At 41.6% G+C, this 17,170-nt stretch overlaps 1 protein-coding gene across 1 annotated transcript in view; it reads right to left on the bottom strand.

Annotated features, from left to right (window-relative positions):
* Positions 1-11,094, bottom strand: part of LOC109932793 (5-hydroxytryptamine receptor 7) — a 47,288-nt gene extending 36,194 nt beyond the window's left edge. Inside the window, exon 1 of the mRNA XM_020531911.2 lies at positions 10,319-11,094. Within this exon, the coding sequence (XP_020387500.2) occupies positions 10,319-10,845 (527 nt within the window). The 5' untranslated portion in view covers positions 10,846-11,094. The remainder of the gene's footprint in view (positions 1-10,318) is intronic.
* Positions 11,095-17,170: the final 6,076 nt, after the last annotated feature.

Below are 17,170 nucleotides of genomic sequence, written 5' to 3'. Positions count from 1 at the left end.
ACCCTCCGAAGAACATCCCACCCAAACCCACCCTCCTGCTTTATCCCTGTAACCCTGCATTTCCCATGGATAACCCACCTAACCTACACAACACTGGACACTATGGGGCAATTTAGCATGGCCAATCCACCTAGCCGGCACATCTTTGGGCTGGACCTCTCCAGCTTTGGTATCTTACATCATTCCAGTGAAGCCCAATGTAAACTTGACAAACAGAGCCTCACCTTTTGACTAAGCTTTTACAGTCTTCAACATACATTGAGTTCAAAAATTTCAGCTTTTCACCTCTGCGTCTTTTCTGCTTTTTGTATTTTGTTTTGTTTTGGCTGGCAGCTGTTGAGAATGATTCTTACAACACCTCTAGACCCATCCTCTGTTTCCTTATTTGTCCCAGTACGTCTTTGTTGCTTATCAACTCTTTTGTCATTTATCTATTTTGTTCTCCACCCTATCACTTTTGTTCTTAACTCTTTCCCCATTTTCCCTGCATCTGTACTTGATTTAAAACTATTCCATCTCTAAAGGTTTCCAGTTCTGATGAAAGGTCATTGACCTGAACACTGCTTCTCTCTCCACAGATATTGCCAAAGCTTCTGTATATTCCCAGCATTTTCTGTTTTATTTCAGATTTCCAGAATCCATAATATTTTGATCCTGTTTTGACTTCCCTAAACAAATCACAATATTTCAATACAAAAGGCTCCATGAGGAAATAAAGCAAATTGAATTAATTGTGCCAGGCAGTGGAATTTTATCAAATATACAGAGACTTATCAATTGTATGAATCATATTTACAAAAGGTAGTTGATGCATTATAAATGTTTTCAGGATGTTTATTACATATATTTGCTCATTCCTGTGCTTCATATTACTATTTAATTGCAAATAAATTTACTTAATGTTTAAATCTATAAATGCCTGGTCTTTTAGTCCATAATATTGTTATAATTATTCATCACTAAGTAGAGCGTTTGGCAGAGCATGGTAGCACGAGACATTGCAAATTACCTAAATCGATTGCTATTCATGCTGCAATTGTCAATTCTTAAAATGAAAAAAAAACTGTTGTTTCTGGTTTGTAAGAACAAGGTTTGCTCACAGGAGGTGTTGTTGGATTATTGAAAGGGAAGACAACTCTATAAAGTCCTTAAATTTCTTAAAGGCTCAAATGTCAATCAACCACACCAGATAAGCCAGTATCTGCTTGGGTTGTGCTCTCATGATCCTGTTGTGTACAAACACACACGTGCACACACACACGCACACTGTGATTATTTAGGATTCAAAGGTTAGCAGTTAGAATTACATTTATTTGTCAATATTTGTTTTTGTGGATATATCTCAGTTTGGATCTTAAGTTAAGTCCAGAGCAATTCTAGGTCAATGAGCTAGGAGGCAGAATCCAACATAATTTGTGATTTGAACAAGGCTGGGAAGACGTTTGGAGTTGTGTTGTCCTGGTGAACCTAAACTGAGTATCAGTGAACAGATTCTTGTTGAGTATGATCTGCCTGATAGCACTATTGTCAACACCTTTGATTACTTTGCTGTTGATTGAGAATGACTCATGGGGCAGTATGTGTTATAATGAGATTCATGTAAATCATCATAATGTAATTATTGACACAACTCCAACATTAGTAGCAGAGAAGACAACAGTGAGGAATAAACATGTGAAGAGACAGGTCTTAGACACTACACAGGAGAACTGTGCTTTACAATTATCATTTGCAAATTAAATGTGAGTACATAAGGAGTAAAGAGCCTTACTTAGAGACCAGTCTTTCACTACCAAGAGAACTGTGTTTTACAACCTGCCATTTACAGACGTAAATAAAGGAGTGTTTCCGTATATAAGGAGTTAAAGAACCTTACTTAAAAATAAGGAACAAACAACCTCAGAAAATACATGTGCAAGCACCCACAGCTCAAGATATGCCAGTTTGATATCACAATGTGGAGGCAGCAATTTTGGCTTAAAGCACGAGATAAAGCATGGTACAAAGTTGGATTGCTTATAACATTTCTTTTGTGGACAGAACACACATGGGAGAGTCCAATAATCCATGTGTTGTAGCGATACTGGAACAGCTTGGGTAAGGGTGCGCTGTTTCTGGAGCGCAAGTCATAAATGCTACAACTGCGATGTTGTGAGCATCCACAGGCTATGCAGTATTCCTGACTTCAGGCGTTCCTTGATGTCACATGGAGTGAATTGAATTGGCTAAAGACTAAAATTTTTCATTGTTTGGACCTCAGGATAACTTCCACTTGGCATTTCTGTCCTTGACTTTTGCACTGATATGCTGGTTCCCCCAAAGATGAAGCTATCTGAGGAACTTTCTCTACAAATACGTTATTGGATTGCCCACCATCATTCACAAATGGAGATGAAAGAACTGCAGAGCTTTTATCAGCACCATTGATTGTGAGGTGGCTTAGCTTTGTCCATAACTTCATAGAATCCCTACAGTGTGGAAGCAAGTCATTCAGCCCATTGAGTCCACACCAACCTGTTGAAGAGTATTCCATTCAGACCCACCCCCCTACTTTATCCCTGCAACCCCACATATCCTACAACTCACCCACCTAGCCTGCACATCCCTGGACACTATAGCGTGGTCAGTCCTGCACACCTTTGGGCTGTGGGAGGAAACCGGAGAAAACCCACGCTGACATGGTGAGGATGCACAAACCCAACACAGACAGTGACTCGAGGATGGAATTGAATCCCGGATCCTGGCACTGTGAGGCAGCAATTCTAACCACTGAGTCACTGTTCCACCCAACAACCTGTGGTGTTCAACAGGCAAGTCATCCTATTTTGTAACTTCAGTGGTTGGTACCTAATTTTTGGTGTGTTTGGTGCTACTCTTGGCATGCTGCCCTATACTTCTCATTGAACCACGGTTGGGCCCCTGGTTTAACGGTGACCAAAGAGTGCCCAATATGCTGGGTGTCAAGATTACAGGTTGTAGGGTGTTTTTTTAAATTCATTCATAGGATGTAGGTGGCTGGGTGAGGATTTATTGCCCATCCCTAGTAGCCCTTGAGAAGATGGTGGTGAGCTGCCTTCTTGAACAGCTGCAGTTGGTTTAGTGTAGGTAGACCCACAGTGTCATTTGGCTGGAAATTCTTGAATTTTGACCCAGTGATACTGAAGGAACAGTTATTGAATTCCAAGTCAGATCGTGAGTGGTTTGGAGAGGGACTTGAACATGATCCTGCTCCTGCTGATGGCCCTTAGCACCTCATGGATGCCAGGTTTTGAGCACCTGTGATGTTTTTTCAGATTAATTAAAGTTTGCATTGTTCCTAGAGAAACATTGTCCAATCTGAGCTTATCACTTCTCTCAATCACCACCAAATATGTGCATAATGTTTGTCTGAGCATTATATTGAAAAAAAATCACAATAAATCAACCAATTGATTTATATTTAGCTAACTTCTGTTTTATACTTTAGGGAACTTTTCTTTATTCCTTCATAGATATCAATGGCTAGTTCAACATTTCTTGCCCGTTCCTCACTGAGCCTCTTCAACCCCTGCAGTCCATGTGGTGTAAATACACCCATGGTGCTGTTAAGGAGTTCAAAGATCTTGACTCAGCAACAGTGAAAGAGTGGCAATGTAGTTCCAATTCAGGATGGTATGTGGCTTTGAGGAGAGTGGTTTCCCTATGTATCTGCTGCCTTTGATCTTCTTGGTGATAGAGGATGTGAGTTTAGAAAGAGCTGTTGAAAGGAAGTTGGCAAGTTGCTGTGGTGCATCTTGTAGATGGTAAAAACTTTGCCACTGTGCATTGGTGGTGGAACATGTGAATGTTTAAGGTGGTAGATGATGTGCCAATCAAGCAAACTGTTTTGTCCTGGATGGTGTCAAGCTTCTTGAGCATTTTGGATCTACACTCATTCAGGCAAGTGTGAAGTATTCCTTCTGACATTTCTGACTTGTACCTTATAGACAGGCACTGCAGAAGCAGGAGGAGAGTTACTTGTTGCGGAATTCCTAGCATCTCACCTACTATTATACCTATAATATTTCTATGGCTCATCCATTCAAATTTCTAGTCGATGGCAACTCCAATGGTGTTGAAACTGGGAATTTTGCAAAGTTAATGAAGTTGAATATCATTGAATGTCAACGGGAGATGATTAGAATCTTTCATGTTGGAGATGTCCATTGTCTGACACTTGTGCGATATGAATATTCCTTCCCACTTATCAGCCTAAGCCTAGATTTTGTCCTGCTGCATTTGGACATGTACTGCTCCAATATCTGAGAAGTTGTGAATAGCATTGAACACTAGACAATCATCAATGAATATTGCAGGTTGCATTAGCCATTTGGAATGGAAGTAGTCCTGTGTTGTAGATTCATTAGGTTGGAACTGCATTTTTAGATATGCCTAGTGTTGCCCCTAAAATGCCCTCCAGCACTGTTCATTAAATCAGAATCGATCCCTTGGCTTGGTGGTAATGGTTGTGACAGAGTGAGGGATATGTTGGTCTATGAGGTTATTAATTGTGGTGCAAGAAGCCTGAGCCATTTTGCTATGTTCCACGGAGCATGTATTATAATTCATGATGACAAATTAATTCAAGTCAACATCATCGAGAAAATAAACAAATAGATACAAATCTCTAGCATTAACTCAAATGTGGTTACTGGCTGTTATAAAATAGAAGTTTTACATTGACCTAATGTTGACGTACCCGACTGTACTGCTGAACATAAACACAGTTAAGAATAACAAGGAGATTAAATGTAAGCAAACAAGGGATGTGAGCTGGTAATGATCATTTCTGTGCTCATTATAGAGATGTTTATAAGACATGGTCTATTCATTCCAGAAATTATATTCATAAATTCTTAAACATACAAAATGGGATTTTCAATATTCTTCTATAACTTACTTGACTTCCTTTGACTTATGACAACTTTCAAAAATAGGGATTAACTTAAAAATGATGCTCAAAGTTTAAAGGTTTCATTTGTTAATTTTACAATTATGTTGTTGAAGTACTGAATTCATACATTGTGCTGATGAAGTATGTTAAGGAATTATTGTCAAATTTGCTATTTTATTCTGAAGAAGATTATGCATTGTTTTATAAGGATACCTAACTATGTCAAATGTTTAAGTATGAGAATGCATATGCTCCAATAATCATTGTGATGACAAGAAAGGATTTTTTTTCTCTTTGCTGCTCATCTCTAGTTCTCCTTGAACAGACTGGCTTTCTGGCCATTTCAAAGTGCAGTTAAGTGTCAATTTTATTGCTGTGCGTCTGGAGCAACATGTAGGCCAGACCAGGTAAGGATGGCGGATTTTCTTCCCGAAAGGAATTAATGAACCAGATGGGATTTTATCCATGGTTTTTATTGGACTACCTTTTAATTCCAAATACTTATTAAATTCATATTTCACCATCTGCCATACTGGAATTCAACCACATAGCTCCATGACTAGTCCATTATAGAACCACCACACAGGAACTGCCCCAAATCCCCATGATTTTCGAAAGTCCTTAATAATACACTCTTTGAGGGAAACTAATGTCATTTCCTCAAATCTTAAGGAGCACATCACACTTTATGGAGAATCCTACCTTTGCCTGTTTAAAAAATATTCTGTCCACATTTTCTCTTATCCTACAACAATTATCTGAACATATCATTAGCTTTCAATTGTTCCAAGTGTTTCCAGAGGTATATGGTACCTTGTTGCGATATTGTAACAAAGATAATCTTCATTCTCTGATATGCCACCTGATATTACAAGAATATGGGAGAGTCTCTGATACCTTAGCTTCTACCAGCCTAGAGCATAATTCCAAAACTGCAGATCGTTCCAAAATCTCACTTGGTATCTTCCTAGATTGTAGTATCAGGGATGCTGTTAATCCTCTAATACATTGCCAATACCTTGCTGGTATATGTTTGCAAGGTTCTCTGATAACTTACTAAGCCTACTATTTGTGTAAATCAAAAATTGATTCTTATTACTCTATAGACAGACTTTTTTCATCTTAAACAGCAAAAGTATAACTCTTCTATTTAAATAGATATTGCTATTTAACATAGCTTTTGTGTTTACTTGTCTTATTATCAGGGAGTTTCTACTATTTAATAGAGATGGTCTGCTTTTATGATAAAAGGAGTTTCATATCAGCAAAAACCAGTTGGTGAAGTCTCCATTATATAATGCCTGGAATATTAAGTAGGCTCAGAAATGCTTGCATGCCAAGCAGCTGAAGCAACTTGTAATATCCGTTGATGATTATCTAGTGTTCAATGCTATTCACAACCACTCAGAAATTGGAGAAATACATGTCCAAATGCAGCAAGATCTGGACAAAATCTAGGCTTAGTGGGAAGGCATATTCATGTCACACAAGTGATGGATATCTCCAGCATGAGAGATTGTAATCATCTCCCTTTGACATTTATTGGTATTCAACCTCATGACGTTTGCAGAATTCCCAGTATCAACACACTTGGAGTTTCCATCTCAGAGAAACATTTTTGAATGAGCAACAGGTACAAGAGTAGGTTAAATGCTAGGAATTCCACAACAAGTAACTCTCCTTCTGTCTCCCCAATGCCTCTCTATAATTTGATTTGATTTATTTATTGTCATGTGTACCTTGTTACAAAATACAGTGAAAAGAGTTGTATAGTGTCGCCACTCTCCAGCGCCGTCTTAAAGCACAGAAAAGTAAATCAAAACTTAAAATATAAAGGCAGAAAAATGAAGAAATAAAGAGTGTCCAGCTTTACAGTCCTCCTTGTTAAATGCTCCATCATGGGCTGTGGGTCTGGTGGCCAGGCACGAGACCCCTTTGCTGTACTGCCACCACTGGAATGAGTGTCACCATTCTTTGGTCCCATTTTGCCTCCACCAACGCCTTCACCACTCTGAGTCTTCGTTGCAGTCGCCAACGCCATGGATGCTGCCAGGTACCCAACCAGTCAAAACTCGAGTCCTCAACTGCCATGACTTTGCTTTGGGCCCACCTCGCCAATGCAACCGCTGCTGATGCCACTGGGTCTCATACTGGGCCCAAACTCGCTTCTACTGCTTCATCCATGAATCTACACTGGAAGCAGATGCCGCTGGGAACTCAAACTTGTCTCCGCAGCAGCAGCCATGTGTTGGCACAAGGACCGCCTCGTTGATGCAGAAGCTGCCAGGAACCCAAACTCACCTCTGACGTTGCTAGCATGAGTCTGCGCTGCTTGGCCTACTGGAGTCTGCGCTGGGTCCACCTGCCGCCACTGATGCCATCACCGCGACCAAGAGGTAAGTAAAATAAAATAGAAGAGATAAAAAAGAATATATAAAAAAAAAATAAAATGCAGACAGAGCAGACAAGCCTTGGGCTCAGAAGCCCTATTCCACCGCCATCTTACTGGAAATCTATAAGGTACAAGTCAGAAGTGTGAAGGAGTACTTCACACTTTCCCGAATGAGTGCAGTTCCAAAACTTCTCAAGAAGCTTGACACCATCCAGGACAAAGCAGTTTGCTTGATCAGGACATCATCTACCACCTTAAACATTCACACCTTCCACCACCAATGTGCAGTGGCACAGTTTGTACCATCTACAAGATGCACTGCAGCAACTTATCAACCTCCTTTCATCAGCACTTCCTAAAGCCACATCCTCTATCATCAAGAAGGACAAAGGCAGCAGATACATAGGGAAACCACCACCTGTAAGTTCTGCTCAAAGCCACATCCCATCTTGAAGTGGAACTATATTGCCACTGAGTACATTAACACTTAAACTGTGTTTTTTAGTTTATGCATGTGTGCTATATTTGTAGGCACCATGATTATTAAATAGACTCTTCGGTATTTGGACTCATCCAAATATAGGTTCTTCTCGAATTTCTGCAGTTGTTTTCTTGAATCATTCTCTTCAAATGCTATTTCAAAATCATGATATTTGGCCCTAATGCTCAGTAGCTGAGCATTGTTATTTAAATTGCAACTAAACAGTGTGTCACACAGTGGAGATAGTATAGCATAGTGAAGAGGTAAACAGAGGACAGCTAGCAGGCCAGGGATGGTAAGTGACAAGCAGCATACATGCCATGCAAATGTAAAGTAACAAATATCCTAGAAGAGAGAATCTAACCATCATTGGTGTTAAGTGCCAAGACCATTGCTGAATTCTCCCACCAACAATATCTTGGAGGCATAATTGACCCAGTGTCTGTCCACTATCTACAAGGCACAAGTCAGGAGTGTGATGGAATACTCTCCAGTTGCTTGGATGGGTGCAGCTTCAACAACACTCAAGAAGCTCAACACCATCCAGGATAAAGCAACCCATTTGACTAGCAGCTCATCCAACACAGCAGAAACAATGGGTACCATTTACAAGATGCACTGGAGGAACTCACCAAGTCCAGTGGTGTGGAATGACCTTTAAAGTGACACATTCTCCATTCCTGCTTGCCAGGAAATAAAGATTATCTTTTCCAAACAATGACTCTGGAATGTAAGGAACTGTGGAGTACATGACAAGGACACAGGTACAACTTACAGTGGAACTATACAATAGATGGGTTTAAGTAAAACTGCCAAACTTTGCTTTTGTAAATTGCAAAAGGGAAAATGAACAAACCTGCCCAAATAATACTATACAGATCAGACGTATTTTGCCTTAAGGAGCTGTCGTGGTATCCTTTCCTTACAGGAGGGTTTCCTTACTGCATTAAAATACATTGAATGTCAACGATTTCGAGTCAAAAACTGACGCTTTGTTGTTCGGCCTTGGGGACTTTCAGAGCATTAAAAAAAACTTAAGTCTTCGATTAAGGGCTTTTATCTGAATTTAAACGCGCGACAATTAAAAGGACCGGGCATACTATCAGCATGCTGGCTGGAGGGGGCAGGAAAATACTGCTCTCAGTTTGTACCATTAAATGTTCAGCCGGATCTTGTAACGATATTCTTGGTACCCCGCATGGCTCTGTTGTACAGAAATGTGCAAGCAGCCGCCGACCCGAAAAGTTAACTGTTTCTATCTGACCTGTTGTGGATTCGCAGTTTGTAACCAGATTATTAGTGAGTTCTGTGCAAGTGTGAAGCTGAATTTTTTAAAAAAAATACACTGACCGCTTCCTCTGGAGCTGTTCAAGACACCTCCAAATAAAAACAGAGTGTGCGCCTCTCACTTGTTCAATCAGTGAAGGGAAAGCGCTGGGCGCTGACCATTAGCGCTGGTCCTTTACAAATAACAACAGGGAAACCAGCCAGCAGTGTCGCTGAGGAAGAGTTCACTGCAGTACTAACAAATCAACCCAAAATGATACTTTCACATAGCTGTACCTTACGTGAGAACTTGAAGTGGAAATGTTTAGCTGAGCTGAATACTAACAGAATGCAGCTATCCACCTACCCGCAGCGGGAGGAAACGAGTGTCTAACGCAGTCTTGACCAACAGCGAGTTTTACCCCGGGCTCACCTCAAACTACCTGAGGGCTACCGTTCGGAGGGGCTGAGGCAAAGATAAATGGACACACTGTGCATTTCTCTCTGACATTGATACTTCAACCAATTCTTAATCATCGAACCCGCTCGGGTTGTCGGGTCTGGAACCGCGCTTCATTCCCTGGAAGGTGACCTCATTAAAGAGGGAGGACGAAGAGAGAGGAGAGAGGGTAGTGAGGGACGGAGGGAGAAATAGGCAGAGAGGGTAGGGAGAGACGGATGGAGAGGGAGAGAAGAGGAAGGGTAGTGAGGGAGGGAGACACGGAGGGAGGATAGTGAAGGAGGGAGGGAAAGGGTGGGAGGAGGGAGGGCAGTGAGGGAGGGTAGTGAGAGACGGAGGGAAAGGGAGAGAGAAGGGAAGGTAGTGAGGAAGGAGAGGGATAGGCAGGGAGGGTAGTGAGAGAGGGCAGAAGAGGGAGAGAGGACTGTAGGGAAGGAGGGAGCGATAGGTAGTGGGGAAGGGAGAAGGGAGGGTAGTGAGGGAGGGAGGATAATGAGGGAGGGTGGTGAAGGAGGTGAGGGAGAGGGAGGCAGGATGGAGGGTAGTGAGGGATGGGGAGAAGAGAGAGAGGGTAGGGAGGTGAGGGAGGGTGGTGAAGGAGGTGAGGCAGAGGGAGGGAGGAGAGAGGGTAGTGAGGGAGGTAAGGGATGGGGAGGAAGGAGGGTAGAGAGGGTATGGAGGGAGGGCGGGAGAAGGAGAGAAGGGAAGGAGGGAGAGGGAGGATAGTGGGTGAGGGAGGGTAGTGAGGGAGGAGTGAGGGAGGGTGGGGAGGGAGAGGCAGGTAGGTGCTGGCCTGTGGGAGCTCACCTGTCGATGCTGATGACACATAGGGTCATGATGGAAGCGGTACAGCACATCACGTCCATGGCGATGAAGACATTGCAGAACAGCTGCCCGAAGATCCACTGGCCGCCGATCAGGTCGGTAACGATCACAAACGGCATGACGGCCACCGCCACCGACAGGTCCGCCAGGGCCAGGGACACGATCAGGTAGTTGGAAGGCTGCCGGAGCTTCTTAACGAAGCAGACGGAGATCATGACCAGGCAGTTCCCGGACACGGTCAGCAGGGTGATGATGGACAGAATGGCCCCGATGATCACCTTCTCAGTGTCTCCGTACGGCGGCAGGATCTGCTGGCCGCAGTCAGTGCCGTTAGCCTGGCTCCCCAAGCTGGAGGGGGCAGCCGGGCTGGGGCAGGGGCTAACCTGTAATGGGTGGGGGTCCACGGAGCTGCCTCTCATCAGCGTCTTGGCCAGGTTCCCTGGGCGGCGGAGATTACTCAGCAAGCTCCCGTTAATATCCATCATCAGCTCGGACAGTGCCCACAGCATCTGGGCTGATCAGCTCCAGAACCGGGTTCCCAGCTCCTCCTGAATCAAACCAACACTTCCCCTCTCCCTCTGACTCGTCCTCCTTTTGTTCTGGAGGGCCCTGCAGAGCCGGCTGTCCGAGAGCTTTCGGCCCCTCTAGCTGGGGCTGTCCAAGAGGTCGAGCCCCCCAGCTGCCTGGCTCGCTGCAAATTCTCTCCAAAGGTGAGGGCTGTCTGGCCGCTTAGCAACCAAGCGAGGCTCCAAGCTCAGGCAGCGCATTCCCACATACATCAACATATTCCCCTCCCGGAGCCGAGCAACAGACACAGTAACGGGGCAGCACGGTCAGATCCCAAACTCGCCGCTTAACTCTTCCGGGGAGAGATCACTGGGATCTGCATCCGCTCCCAGTCCATCCAAAACACACAGCCCATCTTCCCATCTGATCCTCCCGTCTCCCTTCCTCACTACCACTCTGCTGTCAGCAACACGGTCATTCCCACTGGAATTCCTGAAATCATCCCGTAACTTTCTTGTTGTTGTTGTTGTTGTATCTAGTTGGAGATCGCAGCTCTCAGCTCGCTCTCACACTTCGGGGCTTTTTATACGCGAGTGTGAAATAGATTCGTTTGCAGCAGCCTGACGTAGCAGGAAACAAGGGGGTGAGCAATGATGGAGATGTGGTTCGCTGGTGGCTCTGGAGGTTAATCAGCTTCCTCATGGCACTCAGGCTACATTCCCCATTGCCGCTTCGTGCCGTATTTGGGCTCAGGGCTATTCTCAAGAGACACACTGGCAACACACAGATCAGACTGAACATTTTCAACATTATTTAGTGCAACGTTTTTGAAGGTTAATTCAATTTGGGTTGATTTATTTGATGCAGCCATTTCATTCTGGGATTGTCTTTTTTTTTGCCTAAGAGCAGAAAACTTTTTTTGTGCTCACAGGTTAGCAGGAAAGTATAAGAGGAAGCCTCTTGCATTTAGCGGCTTCTATGAGCTGGAGGGGTCCCAGTGTGCCATTTAAGTCATTGTTGTGTTGTAGGAATCACACTGCGCACGGCAAAATCCCACAATGGAGTAAGGAGCATTTGGTCTGTTTTAGTGACCTTAAATCCATCAGGTGGGAAGGTCAGCCTCCTTGTCACGTTTCACCCAGAAGATGGTTCCTACAACAGTGCCGCACTCTGGTCCTGCTGCAGAGTGTCAGCCTAGACTTGGCCAATCATTACTCCGAGACAAGAGTGTTATTCCTGAATCATGGCTGAGTCTGCTGAAACACTGAGTGAGCAATGGATCACCATCAGGAGCCGAGTCTTTCATCCACAGTAGTCTGGTGCCCTTCACAAAAGGAAGCACCTCCCTTTCAAACGGGCCTCCACTGTCCACCATTGTAATGTATGAGATATTGTTTCTGAAGGAGTTAATATTGTGTTGCAGTGCATTCCAGTCAATCTGATTGTGTCGCACAGTCTCTGGGTGGAGCCACAATCAGTCTTGCATGAGAGCTCGATAGAGACAGATGTGGCATACCTGGTTCCTGATCATTGTAATTATGTCTAACTAACTAATGTTAACTGTATCTGTTGCTATCATGCAATAAAATATACCTCGTTATATAAGTTGGTGCTTCTTTTGTTAAAACACTTTAATAGTCTACCTTCTACCACTGATAATCAGACAGACCCTTAGGCTCAGCACAGAAAGGTAATGTTCCTATCTCTGAGCCAGGAGACCTGAGTCTTATCTGCTCCAGAGGTGTGTAATAACATCTCCCTGAACTGGTTGTTTAGAAAATGTCTAGAAAGGAGGATTGGTGAATGAAAAAATATCTGGCTGGTATCCAGACATAAGACATCCATTTCCAGGATCCTGTTTTTAGGCGGTGGACCATGTTTGCAGAATGTGTTGGTCATAAATTCAAACTCCACGTAAGCATCACCTTGACTTCATTGGGCTGTATTGTTTAAGTTGCCAATATTTGGATGAGATGTTAATCTCAAGCCCCACCTGCCTATTCAGGCCATGATGTCATCTGAAAAAGGGGATGGGAATTCTGCTGAAGTCATTCCAACATTTATCCCTCGATCAGTACCACCCTAGCATAGATTAAGTAATTGTAATTACTGTTTATAGGACCTCAGTGTGCTCAATTTGGCTGTTGTATTTGCCAACATAACAAGACGTCAAAAATAATTAATGACTGTAAAATGTTTTGGTACATCATGGGAACATGGACAAGAATAAATAAATAAAACCTCCTTGTACTTACGTCATCATTTTTTGTGGAGTTTAGTTTACAAATTAGAACTTTAAATCCATTAATCGGTTTCCCCAGAGCTCCCTTTTCCTAATGTAGACATTCCTAAGCTTCCACGGTGTTGCTTCATAATTCACAAGTCTAACCCTGCATATAAATTTAATCATCTTTCTCTGTACTGTCTCTGGAGTCAGGTTTACCCAATGTAATGTCCAGAATTGTACACAGCACTCCCAATGGGGCTGCAGTAAGCTTGGCTGTGTGTCCTAGGACTCAGCCTTTAATGCTCTGGCAATGAAAACTAAAAATTTATTTATCCTTTTGAGTGCTGTCTCATCCTTCACTGATGTTTTCAATTTACTGCTGCTTTCAATGAGCCTTCTTGTCATTAGGAAAGAAAAAAGACTCCCTCATCGGTATAGATCACTTCACAAGTGCAAAATGACCTGCAGCATTTCATCACCAATATATAAATGTCGCAATGTAGAGAACTGTCCTCACAAATACACTTCTGTCTTGTGCCTATTCAACTCCTTCAACACCGCTTAACGGATTATTCTGATTGTCTATTTTCATCACCCAGCTGTTTTCTACATTACACATATGCCATGTCAAGTTATAAAGTTTTGCAGCAGAGAGTTATGTTTCACTGGGGTACTGTTATTTCTTGGCATATGAACATTATTGATCTTCATATCGGTCATTAGGTTTCCAACAAGATGTACCCAATGTAATACATTGAATTGTACATCATACTCCCAAATGGAGTGGAGTATAAACTCACATTTGGGAACTTATGCTTTATCTCCCTGGCTTCTGGTCAAACAATGCATCAGTTTTAAAATTCTCATCCTTGTTTTCAAAACCCTCCATGACATCGTCGCTACCTATCTGTTAATATTAGCTATATTGTCATGCTATATGAGTCTTCATCATTTTTTGTCTTATAATGCTCCTCTGAAACATCATTAAATAGTTTATATATTATTGGCAGCCATATAGGAACAAAGGTTTTTAGTTATATGTACCTCAAAGTCCATTCTATAATGACTAAACACAATTTTGTTTGGCAATGAAATTGATTGTATTGCTTGGGGTCAGCTGGCTTCAAGTTGATAAGCTGGTTAGTAATAGGAGTACTGAACTAGTTCAATAATATACGGTAGATTTGGTAATGCAATAACCAGGGATATCAATGATGTGGAAGTGCCAGTGTTGGACTGGGGTGGATAAAGTCAGAAGTCACATGACACCAAGTTAAAGTCCAACAGGTTTATTTGAAATTAAAAGATTTTGGAGCGCTGCTTCTTCACCTGTTGGGCTATAATCTGGGGTATTAACATCATTTACATTTAGTTGGGCTTAAGAATGGGATCTGGTCATTGGACACTTGGGACTGAAACTCTTGTTTCTCAGATACAGAATACCCTTCAAGTAGGTACCCACATGGGTAGCGGTGCCCATAACCTGACAAGCTGTAGGACTAGCAGTTACCTATGTTGGTAAGCAAAATGGTTTTACTTGGGAATCCCTGAGCTATGGCACTTGCTGTCCTGTCTGTATGTTCTCTGGACTTAGTTATTTGGCTTGAGTCCTTGCAGGAAGGAAAAGTACACTCCAAGTCAAATAAATAAAAACTGTACATGTTGAAATCCTTATTAGTTTGGAATACTTTTAAGTGTGCTGATAGGTGTTTACCCATCTCAGGCGTGCATAACACCCAACCAGTTTTTGATTAACTAATTTCTTCAAAGCAGTAGGTTGTGAAGTTTGAAAATACTGACATATTATAATGAATGTGTCTATGCCTAATTGAAATCTATAGCCTGAATTAAAAAGGTTGTATTTAAAGTAATTTATTTAAAGTTTATTATGGTCCATTTAAGCAAATGATTTTGATCCATCTCTGCAGAAACCAAAGGAAATCTCCTGTAATCTTGATTAATCTGTTTTTCACAGCTTCATATCACCGTCTGCATTACAGGCATTCATTTTATCCCCATTAAAAACTGAAGGATTATTGTGATCTCACACAATATAAAAATTGTAATAAATAGTGCTCTCACTGTCTCTACTAACTTCTTTAGTTAATGCAAAAAAAAGCACTAAAATTGAGAAGATCGTAGGTGTTGCATATGACTGCAATGTTATTGCTTGTAGATAAGACTAAAGGAAGCAATACAATGTTCAAATAATTACAAGCAGTTCCATTCAATTCCTGTAATCTGCTGGCGCTTTCTGAAAGAACATCTGCCCTATACACATGTAGCTTAATAAAAGGAAGCTCAATACTGGAATTGAGGAGAGGTAACGGCCTGGTGGTATTATTGCTGGACTGTTAACCTAGAGACCCAAATAATGTTCTGGGGACTTGAGGCTCAAATCCCACCATAGCAGATGGAATTTGAATTCAATAAATATATGGAATTGGGAGTCTAATGATGACCACAAATCCATTGTCAATTGTTGGAAAAATCCATCTGGTCCACTAATGTCCTTTAGGGAAGGAAACTGCTATCCTTACCTTGCCTGGCCAACATGTGACTCCAGACGCATAGCAATGTGGTTGACTCTAAATTTTAGGGATGGGCAATAAATGCTGCCTAGCCAGCAACACTCTCATCTGAATGAATAAAGGGGGAAAAACATTAAATACTCCTGAGGAATATTGTCTTGAATATTGAAATGTTATTTGAAGCTGTTATTGAAATTGATGTTTTTTATTATCCTTATGAGGGTAGGTACCAACTTCTATATAGCTGTTGTGATATTTAACAGTCTCTCATCTGAGTACTATTCTCTGGAACAATTTTTACTCAGTGCTTTCATCGATGCTATGCGAGTAATTCATCATGAGGCTAGTGCAAATTTTAATTTCTGCGAATCATTTGCCTGGAAAATATAAACTCATCGATTAACAACTTTGGATGTCTGACACGTTATATTACTATATTGCAATATCTCAAATGTGTGGATTTTTAATACAATGCTATGTTAAATTATTAAAAATGAATCATAGTTTGTTAGAAGTGTCATCAGTGATGATTTTTAGCATTGTCTCCTCCTAAAGCTATTCTCAAGATGGTGCACAGAATTTCCCAGATAGGAGAAAGAGCCACTTGGCATAAACATATAAAAGATCTGAAACAAAACTGATGCTAAAAACTAGATTATATGATGTTAATTGTAATATGGTAATACAATATGGCATCATATTAAAATTCATAAATTTCATGAATTCGCTTCAATACCACTGATAAAAATGTTGCACACCAGATTTGTTGTAACAAAAATCAAAATTCTGGAAGACAGAAATATTTGGATTTGGCTCAAACATTCAAAGAAGATGGAGATATTAGACTCAACAATGCTATCATACAAACAATGTACATGAATTGACAGTGCAACAATAGATAATTCTAAGTGCACGACACTTTGAATTCCACTACCTGTAATTCCCAGAACAATATTATCAAACAAGTTATTATACAACATCTCACTTCACAGTAGAAAAAGCCCACTGATGCTCACTCCAGCAATCTTCTAGTAATTTAAATAACAGGAAAAGATAAAATGAACTGTTTGCATAGCAACCAGCTCACCTTGCTCAATTTTAGCATATCTTTGTAATTTAACACATTGCTTTCAAGTAAGTAGCTTGTAATTATACAGTTTTCTTTAGAAGTAACTTGGTAAACTATTGCAAACAAAGCCTCAGAAACTTGCTCCAGCCGATTCTGGTATATCAAATAACAAGAAGAGGTAATGAGTTTGCAAAGCAACCAACTCTCCTTGTTCAATCTGAGATAGCAAGAACTGCAGATGCTCGAGTCAGAATCAATACAGTGCGGTGCCGGGGGAACGCAGCACGTCAGGCAGCATCAAAGGAGCAAGAAAGTGTACGTTTCCGGTTTACACCCTTCATCAGGAGTCTTGATCTGCTGTGTTCCTCCAGCTCCACTCTGTATTGACTCCTTGTTCAATTCTGATTCAGCATATTGCTTTCAGGTAAACAGCTTATAATTACGTATTTCTCTTTAGAAATCAGTTAATAAGCTGCGGCAGATACATGGAAGTTAACTAT

Source organism: Rhincodon typus, chromosome 20 (genome assembly GCF_021869965.1).
Source record: "Rhincodon typus isolate 14 chromosome 20, sRhiTyp1.1, whole genome shotgun sequence".
Taxonomy (NCBI): Eukaryota; Metazoa; Chordata; class Chondrichthyes; order Orectolobiformes; family Rhincodontidae; genus Rhincodon; species Rhincodon typus.
The sequence above is the reverse complement of the archived record's forward strand: the minus strand, read 5'-3'. Positions and strand labels throughout refer to the sequence as shown.